The sequence below is a fragment of the Cervus elaphus genome, chromosome 31, assembly GCF_910594005.1.
Source record: "Cervus elaphus chromosome 31, mCerEla1.1, whole genome shotgun sequence".
In the NCBI taxonomy this organism is placed as follows: Eukaryota; Metazoa; Chordata; class Mammalia; order Artiodactyla; family Cervidae; genus Cervus; species Cervus elaphus.
Window position 1 is genome coordinate 11,967,564 of NC_057845.1, and position 16,879 is coordinate 11,984,442.

The following is a 16,879-nucleotide window of genomic DNA, read 5'->3' on the forward strand; positions in this document are numbered from 1 at the left end:
TGATTAAAACATGAGCAGAAGACCTGAATAGACATTTTTCCAAAGAAGACATACAGATGGCTAAAACTCACAAGAAAAGATGCTAGACATCATTAGTCATTAGAGAAATGCAATTTAAAACCACAATGAGATATTACCTCATACCTTTCAGAACAGCTAAAGCAAGAAAGAACAACACAAATCAAAAAGAACACAAATACCAAGTGTTGGTAAGGATACAGGGAAAAAGGCACTCAGTACACTGTTGGTGGGAATGTAAACGGGTGCAGCCACTGTGGAAAACAGACGGAGGTTTCTCAAAAAACTAAAAATAGAAGTACTATCTGACCCAGCAATTGCACCGTTGAGTATATACCCAAAAAGTGAAAATACTAATTCAAAAAGACACCCCCCCGCCGATGTTCACGGAAGCATTACAAGCATTATTTACAATAGACAAGATAATGGAAGCCACCTAAGTGTCCAGCAATATGTGAATGGATGATGGGGTACACACACACACACACACACACACACTCACTCACACACTTAGCCACAGGAAAGAAGGAAACTTCGTCATTTGCAACAACATGAATGAACTTGAAGGGTATCACGCTAAGTGAAATAAATCAGACAGAGAAAGGCAAATACTGCATGATATCACTCATATGTGGAATGGAAAAAATAAAACAAACTAGTGAATGTAACAAAAAAGAAACAGATTCGTGGCTAAAGAGAACAAACTAGCGGTTACCCAGTAGGGACAGGGAAGAGAGGAAGGGCAAGACCCGGGTAGGGGGTTAAGACGTACAAAGTATTATATATAAAATAAATGAGCTACAGGTGTATACTGTACAACACAGGAATATGGCCAATATTTTACAATGCCTATAAATGGAGTATAACCTTTACAAACTGTGAATATCATACTGCACAACTGCAACTTATATTACAAATCAACTATACCCCAATAAGGGCTTCCTTGGAGGGTCAGATGGTAAAGACTCTGCCTGCAATACAGGAGACCTGGGTTCAATTCCTGGGTTGGGAAAATCCACTCCAGTATTCTTCCTGGAGAATTCCATGGACAGAGGATGCTGGCGAGCGATAGTGTACGGAGTTGCAAAGAGGCAGACATGACTGAGCAACTAACACACGCACATACCCCAATTAAAAAAAAAAAAAAAAAGATTGTTTTCGGTGATATTTGCAGGGCACAGATAACACCCTAAACATAAGGTGACAGGGATGCGACTCAGCAGCAGTATGCCTAAAACAGATGGGAGGTTTGGTAGCAAATGTGACCAATTCGAGTCCACCCAATGCAATCCAACACTCACCTGCAGACTGAGGCGGGCAACGGACTCCTTCACATTGCAGTGACCGCAGCAGCCCTGGAGCCCTTTGAAAAGATACAAGACAAGCCACAGTCAGAGGAGTGTGGAAGGAACCAGAAACAGGGGCCACCGTGCCATTGGCACAGCTGGTGGAGGGAGCGGCTGTGTTACTTTGTGAAGACAGGACCCTGGAGTAACATGAAAACTGCTGGTTTTATTGATGTGGAGGTCTGTGGTGTGGAAAAGACTGGCGTGGCTTGGTCACAGAAGTGCAAGAGGGACATCTGAGTGGCAGGTTAAAGGAAAAGGATGTGGGCTTTAAGTGGTGTTAAGACTTTTCGAGTAACCAGAGCAGTCCAACGACAGATGCATTGTCTGAAGAGCTAGTCAATGTCTCCTAAGCTGGGGCCTTTGGGTCTAGCCTGGAAACGTGGAGATCGAAGCCAATGGGTGGCTAGTCCCTTTCCCAGTGTTTACAGTTCTAAGGAGAGAAATTCTGGTATTTACTCCTCAGAGGATCCTGAAGATAACCTCGGGGCAGGAAATGGCATTAAACGCAGAACAGAGACACTGGCTGAAAAGCAAAACCAACAGGATCTCTGAGTGGTGATGAAGCAGGAAACAGAGTGAAGAATGACCATCATTCTGACACAGTCAGCAGCTAATCATCTTTCCTCGGGGAAGATCTTTTCCAGGGATAGGTGAGTGAGGTGCATCTCAACAGTGGGAAGGGAATATGCCACACCAAAGGACTTGTATTTTCAGAGATTATAACCTCAACTCATTATAACCTCAATTTTTTAGTTTTGTGCTCAATAAAAGTCCCTTAACTCTTAAACGCTTCCTCCCTGCCAGGGCTAGCTCCAGGGACATTCAGTCTGGTGTGTCATACATGGCCCCATGCTCAGGGCACCATGCGTGGTTAACGTTCTGCTGTTACCATCTTAAAATTCTTAACTTGGGAACAAAGGGTCCCTCTGTTTAGTTTTGTGCTGGACCCTGTAAATTCTGTAGCTGGCCCGGCTCCCTCCCCATCTTTAAGTCATACTCCTATTTGCATGCAGATGCCCTTAGTTGCTAATATAAACCTAGGACAGACAGAACTGTAGTGGTGGGTCAACATGTCTGGAAGAACATGTTTTTGCTGCGACTGGGGCTTTTTTTCCCCTGCAGTCCCAACTACTTGTCACTTACTTGCTGTCAGATTTAGAAGGTCTTCAGAGTCCTCATTTATAAATGGGGAGAATAACAGTAAGGGCCTCATGGGCTTCCATGGAGAGGAAACGACATAAAGCTTGTCAACAAATGGACTTCCCTGATGGCTCAGTGGTAAACAATTCACGGATTCAGTCCCTGGGTTGGGAAGATCCCCTGGAGAAGGAAATAGCACCCCACTCCAGTATTCTTGCCTGGGAAATCCCACTGCGGGAGGAGCCTGGTGGGTCACAGACCCTGGGGTCGCAAAGAGTGGAAGTGACTGCGCAACTCAACGATAACAACAAAGGTAAACAATTCGAGGCAACGAATTATTTGTCATTATTTGTGGAGGACCTTCAAAGGTCATTCACGGGAGAAAGTAATCCACGAGTCAGGCTTGAATGCCTAGGGGGCTGAAGACAGACGACTACAGCTAAGGCAGCCGGCAAAGAAACACAGACTCCTCCGGAAGGAATCAGGCAGCCTCTGGCGGAGCTAAGATCCCACCTCTGACTCCGTGGCTTCTTTCCCTTCCCCCAGGCCGTCTGGGGACCCTGCCTTGGTGACTGCGGCCCCTTTAGGTCAAGAGCAGGGGATACGTTTGGGCAGTTCTAGACCATCCTAGGTTCACCGGACACTGGACACTAGGTTCACCCGACACTGGATGGTTGGTGTTTAATCGAGGAGAAAGTGGCTTCCCAGAAGGTTCATTTCTGTGATTTAGGACAGACACAAGCAAGAACAAGGACAGAGCTTGAGCTATTGGGGTCGAACGGGAGTCATCTTTCCAGACCCTTCCCCTCTTAACTTTCACTTCACCGCATCTCAGATGATATTACATCCCTGCCTGATTAAAAAACACCACCACCACCACCCATATGGTCTTCCCTTTCTCAAACCAAAACAAATTTTTTTTTTTTTTAAACAAAATCTTCTCTCAAGGAGAACTAAATAGGTCGCCGCTTCTTCTCCAGGTCCGGCGCCTTTCTCCTTCGGTTCGGTCTAAAGATAGAAATTCCAGGTTCCTCGTGGCTGCATTTGACTGGGGCGGGGCGCGGTGGGGTGGTGGTGGGGGGAGGCTTTTGCTCTCCTAACAAGCAAAGAAATCCTATTTCCTTTAAGCTTGTCGCGTTCTCTTGCAGAAACGCCGCCCCGACCTCTCCAAACCGAGACAGACCAAAAAAAAAAAAAAAAATTCGAAATGTGGATTAAAACGCACCCAACAGCAGTCCTTTCTACGACACCCCCGAGAGGCCTGCAGGGTCCGATGAGTCAAGCTCGCGGGTAGGAGCGGGGAGCGCCCTCGACTTTTCTGGAACCCAGACGTCCTAGGACTCCCCTTGCCCGGCCCCAGCTTTCTCCCTTGTACTGCTTGGGGGCCCGGGCGGTCGCGGCCCGGGAAGGCGCGCGCGGGGAAGCCGCACCTGTGGGCGCCTCGAGGGGCGCGGGCCCCTCCCGGCCGAGCGGGCGCAGCTCCCCGGCGGCTCCGCTAGGGGTCTCTCTCGGGTGCCGAGCGGGGTGGGCCGGATCAGCTGACTCGCCGGGCTCCGAGCCCCGCCGCCGCGCCGCCGCTCCGTCAGTTTCCTCGGCAGCGGTAGGAGAGCAAGCACCCGGAGCAGCAGAGCGCGGGGCCACCGGAGACGGCGGCGGCGGCGACACCGGCAGAGCAAGGGCGCGGCGGCTCCTCCTCGCACGGCAGCTCGCTCGGTGCCCCGCGCAGGGTCGCGATGCTGCGCGCCTTGGCACTGGTCCTGCTGGCCGCCTGGACGGCTCGGGCGCTGGAGGTGAGTGCCGCGCCTCGGAATGGGGTGACGGTGGAGGGGGTTGGAGGATGGAGGGGACCGGCTCCCTCTTTCATCCAGAGAAGCGGGGCGATTGGCGGGGGGAGCGATCGAGGGACCCCCTCTCTCGGCTCTGTGCCCTACGCCCCCGCTTGCGGGCGCCCTGCGCATCTCCGCCTCCGCCCCAGCCCTGCCCCGGGGACGCGCGCTCCGGCCGGCGCAGAGGGATCCGGCGAGGCGTCGGGCCCCGGGGTCCGCGCCAGTGTGGCGGGGCGCGAGTCGAGGAGGAGGCTCTCTTAGGCTCAGATCCTGATTCAGTCCTTTGCTCGGGGCCGGGGACCGGGGGCCGGGGGAGGCTAGAGACTGCATTCAGATGGGCGATGGGGCGGTGGGGGGCGAGAGAACACGTGGGGAAAACCGAAAACGCAAGAGTCCCTGTATTCTGTCCCCAGCTCTTAATCGCTGCCCTTTCCTTTCTCTCGGGCCCCGGGGAGGAGGAGTCGGGACGGCTCGGGGAAGCTGGGCACCCCCCACCCCACCCCCTCGCGTCCCTTGGCCTTTTCCGCCCGCTTTCACCTTCCTTTCGCATCCCCACCACCCCTTCCTCTCCAGACCTCTTCCTCCTCCCTCTTCGCGGAGGCCCCAAGGGCGACCCCAAGGAGGGTCGCGCACCGCCCTCCGCGGGCAAACTTTGTGTCTCTCGGCGTCTCCCTTTTGTGTTAAGTTGCGAGAGAAGGGAGGGGTCGGAGACCCACAGCCACCTCGCACCTTCCCCAAGCCTAGACATCCAGGGCGTTCGCGCGCACCCTCGGATTCACCCGGAGAGGGAGAAGGTCCCCGGGAACAAAAGCCGCGACACCCCGCCCTCGCCAGCCCCGGGGCGCGGTGGTCTGGGCGCCACCGAGCGTCCCGCCTGACTCCCTTCCCCGCGCTGCGCGGCTGTCCCGGAGGGGGCTGGGGCGCTGCTGGGGACGCGCTGGCGGCGCCTCGGGAGCCCTCCTCTTCCCCTCCTACCCCCCATCACCTCCGAGGCTGGCTCATTCTTTTCTCGGTTGCAAAGTCCTTGGGGGAAAAATACGCGGAGAGTGCGGCGTGCGTCTGGAAAGGGCAGGGGCGGGTGGCGGGGCTGCGTGAGTTCTCCCCTCCTGTGCATCAAACGAGGCGTTTGTCGGATCGAGGCGCGGCCACTTCCCTGGCAGCGCCGGGCACTGTGATTTACCTCCCCCCGGGGGGCGCGGGCTGCTGGGGAGGGTCCTCGGGGTCATTTTATTTTTTAGGGTGCAGATAAAAGGCTGGAAATTGAGCGAAGATTAAGACGGAGAAGATGGCGCCTCTGCAGTGCAGCAGAGGAAAGCTGTGGAGGCTGCAGCCTGGGAAATCCACCCACCACTAGGTGTATATAACCAGTCTGCCCCATTCATCCAACTCTCCGACATTCAGCTGACGCCTGTGCCAAATCACCGTTTTCCTTTTTATCTGAAGATGCTTGGAAGTTGTTTGCTTGACACCTGGGGCAGAAAAGGTCGTAATTTTGCATCGTTCGGGTTCCCATTCGGTATTTTACCATTCGTCACCTCCCTTCCCAGTTTTTACCCCCGCCTTTTCCCCTTCCTCGTGGTAATTTTCCCAAAAAAACAATTTCTGGACAAATATTTTCCTGTAATTTCACTGAGACTGTATTGACTGTCACACCATGACAGCGTTTTAGTCCCTAATTTACAAGGTCACTGAACTTTTTCCTCTTTTACCTACGAGTGGCTCAAGAATCACCTCAGGGCTCGTTAAGGCAGATAGTTTTAAGAGTTGAAGAATTTGGTTTTTCTGTTTTAAAAAATGCATTTAATTAAGGGAGCTAGGCTTTTCCCAGTACTTAAAATCTACTCCTACAGTTATTTTAGTTTTCTCATTGTCTTATTACACGTTGAAAGACACAAATTAAGTAAGTAAAAGCCTTTATAGTTGAAGCTTTTGTCAAAAAATAGATGTTTAAGTTTTCTGAGCAGTATTTTTTTCTGTGTGAAAGGAGGCAAATATGATACAGATTCCTTTTTCAGCCTGTTTGACTGCAGTTTTTGCTCCCATCTTTTTGGACATTTTCACTGGTTACTGTCACTTCCTTCAAAGGGTGGAGGTGAGATGCATGTTAATTCATTTTGCAAAGCCTTAATGGAAAGGTAGGCAGTTAACTCTGATGATGTTTGAGGGGATTTATGCAGCTAACTCACTGTCCACTGAAAAGATGTTAATTATGACCTAACTGTCTTTTGTAGGGCTTAGAAAATAGGTCTGCTGCAGATGACTTGAGACAAGAAGTGAATAAGGGCAATGATCATGGGGGGCTTGGCCTCTGGGAAAAGCATCATTACCCGAGCTGATGATTTTCCCTGGTACAGTGACAGAGTATGAGTTAAAAAGGCCCTGACATTTATTTAAACTTGCTTCCTCTTAAATTTTATTTTCCAGTATTGTGGGATTTAACCTAATTCACAAGTATCTGCTTTGATTGTGGTGCTAATTCAAAGATTATGGATACCTACTCACACTGGTCAGAACAGCCCTAATGGTGGATGCCTGGGCTCACGATCATGAAGCTCAGATGTGATGGTGAGCTGTAAGGAGTCACCGCTTCTGGCTGACCACTGGGAAGCCATGGTAACCATAGGGCACCCCAGCAGCTGTCCTGCCACCCTGTTGAGCAGAGGTGCCTGATGGGCACCTGGGAGGCCCTTAGTACTGCAGAGAAGTACTCCAGACAGAATAATGATCCCTGGTTCTGACTGGTGAAATAAAAAAAAAACATACAACTAAATAGGTGACAAGGTTAAATTAGGAATGATTGAAAAGAAAGGTTGTGGTTCATTGACTACTGATTTGAAGGAAAACACAACAGACTCAGGTAGAGAACAGACTTGTGATTGCAAAAAGGGTAAAGGGAGGGAGGGGGCTGGACTGGGAGGCTGGGACCGGCAGATGCAACCTATTATATGTAGGATGGATAATAACAGGTCCTACTGTGTAGCACAGGGAATTATGTTCAATACCTTGCAATAAACAATATGGAAAAGAAAAAAGAGAAAAATGTAGAGGTAATCCTCATGAAAAAGGCTTTCTCCCTTTTGCTAGAGGGTCTCTGTTTTATGTTACTGTTTATGGTGTACTAGAGACTTCTATGCAGATATTTGTATGAAGATGAAGCTGTCAGCGATTCTTGAAATAAGCAGAGCTATTATGTACCTTTCCTGTGGCTGTTGAAGAGTATGGTAAAATTCAATAGAAATCTACAGTCTCTTTCTACACATTTGATCTAGGTGGGGATATGTATTACTTTAAGAGACTTAGAAAGCATCTTCTATTAATATACTTCTCTAATCTCTGCCTAGTTGTATCAGTTACAAATGCAAAGGTAAACCTTATACATGTACTTTATAAATAAAGCTCTAGGATGTAAGGTTTACTTTGACTTGCATACCGTAGTCTCCTGTTCCCAGGAAGTTTGTAGAGTAAATAAGACAGGCACATGATTATAAAAGAAAACAGAAAATGTTAAGTACCAAGAGGAAAGTACTGATTAAGTGGTATACTGAGTAAAAGTATTAACAGTATAAACATCTGTATATAAGGAATAAGGGAACCATGGGATGAGATAATTCTCGAGAATTTCCTGATGATTCCTTTCCAGCCAGATTTGTATCTTAGGTTTGGGGAAGGGAGGTTAAGTCTTTGCATTTATAGTATCTGTTTACATACCTCTTTCGCGAACACATACCCCTGAGGATGTGGGCAGAGCCAGTGTGGGATTTGATTTTCCTTGTGTCCCTATTTATTCATTGGGGCCATTTTAAGTTGAGTCTCTTGGGGCCAAGCTCTGGTCTGTAGCTCTGAAGATAGCGTGGTGAACAAAAACCGTCACTTGCTTCAGGAAGCTTCCAGTCTAGTGGGGAAGACAGAGGGTAAACAAATCATCCTACATGTGTGCTCATGAACTGTGACAGATGGTGAGACGGATGGCAAAGGTGTAGGATACACTCTGGAGAGGAGTGTCTGCTTAGATGCTAAATCGTGTCCGACTCTTTGTCCCCCCGTGGACTGTAGCACACCAGGCTTCTCTGTCTGGGGGATTTCCCAGGCAAGAGTACTGCAGTGGGTTGCCATCTCCTTCTCCCTGGGATCTTCCTGACCCAGGGATCGAACCCAGGTCTCCTGCCTTGGCATGGAAGATTGTTTACCCCTGAGCCACCATGGAGGCCCAGGAGAGGAATAGGGAATTGCAAATAAGGATTGAGGGGCCATGGGCTCTGATGCAGCATCTTCATTAGAACCTTGACTGAAGAAGTGGGTACCCAATGAAAAATCTGATCCACAGGGTAGCAGCAAGGAACATGGGGAAAATAAAATGTTTCTTTCGTTTTCTGATTGTTTTCCTGGTGCTTTTCTACCTCTTCATGTTCCACTTGACTATGAAATGGTTTTCTTTTCATAGTAGGACCTCACATGCTTGTGGAAGTATTCCTCCATACATTCTTCCATATGTGCTGAGTGGGAATTGATACTCATACCATCTTCTGCAAATCCTTGGGGATGCTGTCACCCTGGGTCTTAATGGTTTGTATCCAGATACACCCTCCTTAGTGGCTGGAGGAAGACAGGGTGGCAGGCGGAGGAGGCCAAAGTGATGGAATGGACAGACCCCCGCCCTCCTGAATGAGTAGCGAGCTTAAGCCAGAAAATGTGTATTTCTTCATTTTCCTTGTATTTGTTAGTAAAAGGAAAGCAGATAGTACCTGAACCCTCAAACTGAATTTGGCAATGAAAACCAGGATGAAGGGGAAAATGTTATGTAACTGCTTCTTCAGTTTAATGTGGATGCTTTAAGAAACAACCGTTTCAGTGAAGACACTGATGTTTTCCTTTGAAAAAAGATCTCATGAATTTTCCTCTTCAGGTTAAAGGTGAATAGATACGCTTACTGGTACCTTTTTAGAAGTAGACATGCATCATAAACTGGATTCGAATGGACTGCTCTAGGAATAAAGTAATTCGTTAGGGAAAAAAAAACAGCCTGGATGTGTTCATGAACTAATAGATCTATGAAAAGGGGATGCTGAATAGTTAGAATGGGGTACAGAGGATTCTGTTTCATGTATGTATTCTTAGCTGAGATGGGAACTAAGAGGCTATTTTACTTAGACTTATTTTGTGTGGCTACATTTGGAAGAAGCATGAAATACAGATTTAGCTTGAGCATTTCTAGGATTATAGTATTTTATGGAAGAAGATAGTGGTTGAAATGAGCAAAATGAGAGGCTTTTAAAAGCCAGCTCTATGGAAAGTAGTGTAATCGTTCCTACATTTATAGCCTTGATTTTGATAACCAGTAGGATGTCAGATCAGAAACACAGTCGTGAAATTTTTCATGTTTCCTGGGAAGGCAGCAGTCCACATTGGTCAAGCTATTGACTGTGAGCTAACTCACACTTCAGTTTGTTCCTCTGCAAAATGGGGATAATATTTATGGTTGTTGAAGATTGAGTTAATATGTATGTAAAATGCTTGAAACAGTGAAAGCGTTAATATATAACGTGATGGCATCTTATAAGCACATGGTAGTTATAATTACTGTTTATGATGTTGATGGTGATGATGTAAAATAGACAGATTTAATCCTATACATTGTTGAAAGTTAAAAAAAAAATTATATGATGTTTCACCTACTGACCAATGTGCTTACCAACCAGTTAAGACTGTATAGGAACTTGGCAATTTGTTCATGAGAAGAATGAATTAATTTGATTTAAATTTTAAAAAAGACGTTGGAGATAAAATTTGTATCACAAATAAAATTAAAACATATACAAATTTATTAAATATTCATATTTATTTTGTATTTTAGTTGGCTTTTTTGAAAAGCCCTAAGACAATTCATGCTTATAGAAAAACTTGAACAGTACAGAAATATGTAAAAAACATAAGCAGTTGTTACACAAATGAGTAAGACCTACTTTAAATGTGTGCACCCTGGCAGTTAGCTACACATGTCTGAAATTGAGCAAGTTTATATTCTGGCTTGATTATTAACTCAGCTATTAGTTGACTGTCAGCTGTGTGCAGAGAGCTGTGAATAACTTGGTTTAATTCTCAGCATAACCTTCTCTAGAAAATGAATAACCCGGTTTGGCCAATCTAGGCAGAAATGGAAGATATCAGATGCTAGCAAAAGAATTTTGGTCCTACCTAGACTGGAAGCTTTAAATAATTTTCACCTGAGGACAAGGAAACCTAAAAGCAAGACTGCCTGAGAAGGCAATACTTCTGGAAGAAACCAACTTTCAAAATAAAATGAATTGTGTTAATAGCTCTCTCTCTCTCTGTCACTCTGTCTTGTCCGACTCTGTAACCTCATGGACTGTAGCCCACCAGGCTCCTTGGTCCATGGAATTCTCCTGGCAAGAAGAGTGGAGTGGGTAGACATTCCCTTCTCCAGGGGATCTTCCCGACCCAGGAGTCAAATCTGGGTCTCCTGCATTGCAGGCAGGTTCTTTTACCTTCTGAGCCACCAGGGAAGCCCATGTTAATAGCTATTTGATGATAAATTCTATAGTGACCTACTATAAAATTTAGTAGTGACCTACTGCTTAATTAAAAGCATACTGTTTTAATCAGCACATTCTGCTCATTATAAAATAAAAGGTTATTAGTGATGAACCCAGGTGTTTGTTTCTTCTTCCAGGTGGTCTTTCTTTCTCGATTTATTTTTTCTTCCCTAGTTGAGATGGCATTTAGCTGAGAAATTTGGGCAAGAAAAAAAATTTTTTAGTGATTTATTTTATTGATATGAAATTGTTCTTTGCTTGAGTCTCTTTCATGGAGAATCTAATAGTATGTTCCTATGTTTTCATTTTGCTTCCATAGAAATCTACATTGTATCTTCACTAAAGGATGTTTAAGGTATCCTTCCTGATCAGGACTGGTAAATTACTTTTCATCCTTGCCTCTGTGGTAGCTCAGCTGGTAAAGAATCCGCCTGCAATGCAGGAGACCCTGGTTCGATTCCTGAGTTGGGAAAATCCCCTGGAGAAAGGCATGGCAACCTACTCCAGTATTCTTGGGAAGGATGCTTATAAGAATAAGAAATCTATACTCTTATCAAGAAAAGTCATTTGCATGAAGTGAAGAATGCATTGTTACTCTTGCTGATTTGTTAAATTTCAAAGCTTTAAAGATTGATATATTTTGACCCCAGAGTGACATTTTATGGGAATACAGACAAGAGGTTACCCTTGAGATGCATTTGTATACTTTAGGCCTGACCTCTTACCCCCAAGTGACCACTAACTCATTTGTTGCTTCTCCTGTCTGCATATGACTGGATTACAATAAAATTAACAGGACAACGTAGTTTTTATTTTTAGTCAACAATGAAGAAAATAGTAGTCCTGGTTTGGTTAGTCCAAAAAAGGACTTTTTGTGTTTGTTCTTATTAATGGATGGCTTTTCAAGAGCACAACTATTGTTTTGTTTTGTAATGGAATTAATAGGCACACATGATAAAGATAGATAACTGTTGTTGTAAACATATTTATTGATTTTTTTCATCTTTCAAAAAACATCCTTATCTACTTTGGAGGTTGAGACTTTAAAACTGATGCAAACTTTTTGAAATCTTTGCTTAACTCTTCAGTGACTAACATAAAAACTTATCATAGGAAAAACTATATTTGAGAGCTAGTATTTCTCATGCTGGTGCCCTTAATTACTTGCTTTTTTTAGGCAAATAGTTTTGTCATTGCAGTGTATTGGTTTGAAGATGTAAGTGATGAGTTTTTAAGAAACTTCCACAGAAACTTACAAATATATAGACTGACCATTCTAGGAATAATTTATTCCAATCCATATTAGATGAATGAGCAACTTAAAATTAAAATCAGATTTTATAGGAAGTTACTAGTGTGTTTTCATACATAGAAACTTAGGTTTTTATGAGCATAGCCAGAAAAAGAAAATTCCCTCCTTCATTTAACCAATATTTTTGAGGTTCCTCCCCCCATGGGAGTTTATAGTATAATGAGGGGTAGACAGAATAAATAGCAATGGAAGAATAAAAAGTAATAGAAGACGTGGAAAAAATTAAGTTGGGCAAAGATATCATCAGTGAATGCTAGGTGGAAATCTGCCATGAATGTGATATTTTATGTGGTGTTATCAGGAAAGTTCTCTGACCCAAATGTAAACTTAGATATCTGGAGGAAAGAACTATTTATTCACTTTGGTGTAAAACCATAACCGGGAACAAGGATGTACTTTGGTGGTTAGATATTAAAAATAAAATGGTGGGGCAGAGAAGTTAACACTAAACCTGATCGCAAACTATTTCCTGTAATTTGTTTCATAACTCACTGCAGTGCCTTACATCTAGTATTTACAAAATACTTGACAAATTTTCTAAATGAAGACTCTGGGAATTTTATACTGTAGTGATAATTATATTTGATTCTTGACACCTAGCTTCTCTTATGTTTAAAAAAGTTGTGAAGGACACCAAGTCTACAAAAAAAAAAATTTTTTTTTAAATAAGATTTACTTTCAGTCTTTCTAAAACATTTTATTGTGAAAAGGATATGAAATGCTGTTAGTAACTTCATTTGCAATTCTTTATTTCAGACATTCAGTTGACCCAGGAAAAAAAATGCCTTGTTCTTGAAATATTTCATCAGTCCTCTGATTGATTGGGACATTTTCAGTTGAAGGTGCTCAGAAATGATTTTCTTTGATCAAGATAGTGAAATTTAGAGAGAAGACATTGTGTATTGGAGTGAAATTGAGCGGCCATCAAAATGAAAATTTCATTATAGTTTGGCTTTTTGCAGTTTGCTTTTTTTTTTTTTTTTTGGTCATTTTACAGCTAATACTTGCCTTTTATGTTAGTGTGAACTAGGATCAAAATTGGCCCTTTAAGAAAAAAATTGAAATTCTGTTATTTCTACTCTCTTAAGAAATTGTACTTTTCAAGTTCAAGGGCTTGAAGCCAGTACCACTATATGCTACTAACTTGACAGGCACTGAAAATCTAATTGAGGTCATTATGATTAACTTTGTGTTTTACCAGGGTTTTTTCAGGGTTGTTTTTAACGTTTTGTGTCAAGTGTTAAATCCTCTTACACCACGGAATCCAGAAAATTTCAATCCAATAAAAGTGAACTAAATTTTAAAACCCTGTAGTTGTTTTCTGCAGGGCAAGTTCTTGCTAATTGATAAGATGATTGAACAGGAAGGCAGCTTGTGTATTTCTGTTGGTGTGAGGAATTGTGAAAGGCTCTAGTTTCAAGAGTACATTTGTGACAAAACTGTAATTTTGGAATCACTGCATACTTGTTCAGTGAAGTATGCGAGGAGGGAATTCTCAGAGGGTGACCATGTGACTAGATGGCTCAGACAGTAGAAGCAAAAGCTATCTTAAGGTAGAGTTACCTTAAAACAGTGCAAGTCCCCAGAACTTGGGACTGAGTAATTAGTCAACATGGCCATTGGAGACATCCTGGACAAAGATAATGAATAGGGAGGACTTTCTTAAATAAACAAGGTAGGAAGCAGACCCACCCAGTTCCCAAGAAATTCCTTTCCTTGTCTGTATTTGCCATTTGAATATTTCACTTCACTTTCATGAGCCTGGACAAAGGTCAAATTTGTATCTTTGTGAATTTTCTGGGTGGTGTTGTAAAAGGATACAGATGGGGAGTATTCAGCTTCTTGGGGGTATTTCTTGTGTGTGTGTTCTTTGCCGTGTTTATTGACTTCATGAACAGCCAATGAAGAGAAAAATATTTTAGCCTAAGTTTGTTTTTCTTTTCCTGGAGAAGAGAAAGAGACTTTGCTTAAAATATCCTCAGGGTTTATTGCCATTGTTAAATTGTTTATGCTTTTTTAAGAAACCTTAAAACATAACCTCTGTTACTAGTTTTCTTATTCATCTCAGAGATGTAACATCTGAAATGCTGACCCAGACCTGTGGATTGATTCTTGTTAACAGATGAGGGGAAAGTTTAATGCAGGATGTTTTGTCTCTATTTCAGATTTTCTCAGGGCATTTGTGATTGACTTCTGGGCTTTGTTGGTAGCTCAGCTGGTAAAGAATCTGCCTGCAATGCAGGAGACCCTGGTTTGATCCCTGGGTTGGGAAGATCCCCTGGAGAAGGGGTAGGCTACCCACTCCAGTATTCTTGGGCTTCCCTTGTGGCTCAGCTGGTAAAGAATCAACCTGCAATGTGGGAGACCTGGGTTCGATCCCTGGGTTGGGAAGATTCCCTGGAGAAGGGAAAGGTTACCCACTCCAGTATTCTGGCCTGGAGAATTCCATGGACTACAGTCCATGGGGTCACACAAGAGTCGGACACGACTGAGCGACTTTCACTTTACCTTTAGGCATTTTGGGGCTTCCCAGTTGGTGCAAAGGTAAAGAATCTACCTGCCAATGCCATTTGCAATGACAGCTAAGTGGTGGGGTATTTTATTCTGTTTTTTTAAGTATGCCTGATATGGGCATGGGCTTCCCAGGTGGCGCTAGTGGTAAAGAACCTGCGTGCCAATGCAGGAGACTGAAGAGATGCAGCTTCGATCCCTGGGTAGGGAAGATCCCCTGGAGGAGGAAATGGCAACCCACTCCAGTATTCTTGCCTGGAAAATTCCATGGACAGAGGCACTTGGTGGGCTACAGTCCATGGGGTCACAAAGAGTTAGGCAGACACAGCTGAGTGTGCACACACACACACACACACACACACACACACAAAGAGTTAGGCAGACACAGCTGAGTGCGCACACACACACACACACACACACACACACACACACAGCAGGCATTTTACCAGCACTTCATGGTTTATTTAAATTGCATCCTAATAGTTTGACATGTTGTACATGGTTCTGTCTTAAGGAAATGTCTAAAATATCCTGGTTTCTCAAAAAACTACTCTTGGTTTTATTTTCTGCATTCTTTCTTTCCGAACCCTTGGTTCTCTTTAAGTAATCAAAAGCTTAGTTCAAGTTTGATCATCTTACATCTTGGTTTTCCTTTTATTTTTGGAGTGTCTAGCAAAGAAAATATTTTGTCTCATCACTTCAAGAGACTGCCTTCTGAAATACAGTTGACAATTTGTAGTATCCGAAATAGTTGTTGATTAATCATGAGAATCAGAAAGAGGAGCCAGTATGTGTTTGAAGATAAATCTCCCATCACCCTTGAAATTATACATTTTTCCCCCCATAAAAAGAGTGAGTGATAATTTCTACCATGAAAGTTTGAAAATGTGGGTTAACTATATTAGCTGGAATTTGAAAATTAAGAAAGTCTTGTTTTTTTAATTTCTGAATAGTTTTCTAATGGTCACATAGTTTATCTAAGTTGACAAACTTTATTTTAAAGCTTTATTATTTATTATTTAAAATTTCCTCAACAGATATATTTTATTCTGATATCTGTTCTGCTTTCATATATCTGCAAATATTTTATTTAATTATAGGCCATGGTTTAAGGCCAGTCCGAAAAGCTTGTGCCTTTAGTTGGCTCTGGATTGCAGAGTTAGGGACTGTTGCTTGCTTTTAAACAATTGGTAGTTGATTTTGTAGGCAGTCAGATGGATACTTTTGGTTCAGTTCAGTTCAGTTCAGTCTCTCAGTCCTGTCCCTCAGTCCTGTCCAACACTTTCCAAACCCCATGCCCTGTAGCACGCCAGGCTTCCCTGTCCATCACCAACTCCCAGAGCTTACTCAAACTCGTGTCCATCGAGTCGATGATGCCATCCAGCCATCTCATCCTCTGTCGTCCCCTTCTCCTCCTGCTCTTAATCTTTCCCAGCATCAGGGTCTTCTCCAGTGAGTCAGTTCTTCATATCAGGTGGCCAAAGTATTGGAGTTTCAGCTTTAGCATCAGCCCTTCCAATGAATATTCAGGACTGATTTCCTTTAGGATGGACTGGATCTCCTTGCAGCCCAAGGGATTCTCAAGAGTCTTCTCCAACACCACAGTTCAGAAGCATCAATTCTTCAGCGCTCAGCTTTCTTTATAGTCCAACTCTCACACCCATACGTGACCACTGGAAAAACCATAGCCTTGACTAGACGGACCTTTGTTGGCAAAATAATGTCTCTCTCTGCTTTTTAATATGCTGTCTAGATTGGTCATAGCTTTTCTTCCAAGGAGCAAGTGTCTTTTAATTTCATGGCTGCAGTCACTATCTGCAGTGATTTTGGAGCCCCCCAAAATAGTCTGACACTGTTTCCATTGTTTCCCCATCTATTTCCCATGAAGTGATGGGACCAGATGCCATGATCTAGTTTTCTGAATGTTGAGTTTTAAGCCAACTTTTTCACTGTCCTCTTTGACTTTCATCAAGAGGCTCTTTAGGTCTTCTTCATTCTCTGCCATAAGGGTGGTGTCATTCGCATATCTGAGGTTATTGATATTTCTCCCGGCAATCTTGATTCCAGCTTGTACTTCATCCCGCCCAGCGTTTCTCATGATGTACTCTGCATATAAGTTAAATAAGCAGGGTGACAATATACAACCGTGACATATTCCTTTTCCTATTTGGA

At 43.8% G+C, this 16,879-nt stretch overlaps 1 protein-coding gene across 7 annotated transcripts in view; it reads left to right on the forward strand.

The window, feature by feature from the left end:
* The first annotated feature begins 4,079 nt into the window (after positions 1-4,079).
* LOC122687615 (amyloid beta precursor protein) overlaps positions 4,080-16,879 on the forward strand; it is a 288,333-nt gene continuing 275,533 nt past the window's right edge. For 4 of the 7 annotated variants that reach the window (XM_043893224.1, XM_043893225.1, XM_043893226.1 and 1 more), the window contains exon 1: positions 4,080-4,297. In XM_043893224.1, coding sequence (XP_043749159.1) covers positions 4,241-4,297 — 57 coding nt within the window. In that variant the 5' untranslated portion in view covers positions 4,080-4,240. The remainder of the gene's footprint in view (positions 4,298-16,879) is intronic. The other 3 variants (XM_043893221.1, XM_043893222.1, XM_043893223.1) reach the window with 1 other exon arrangement.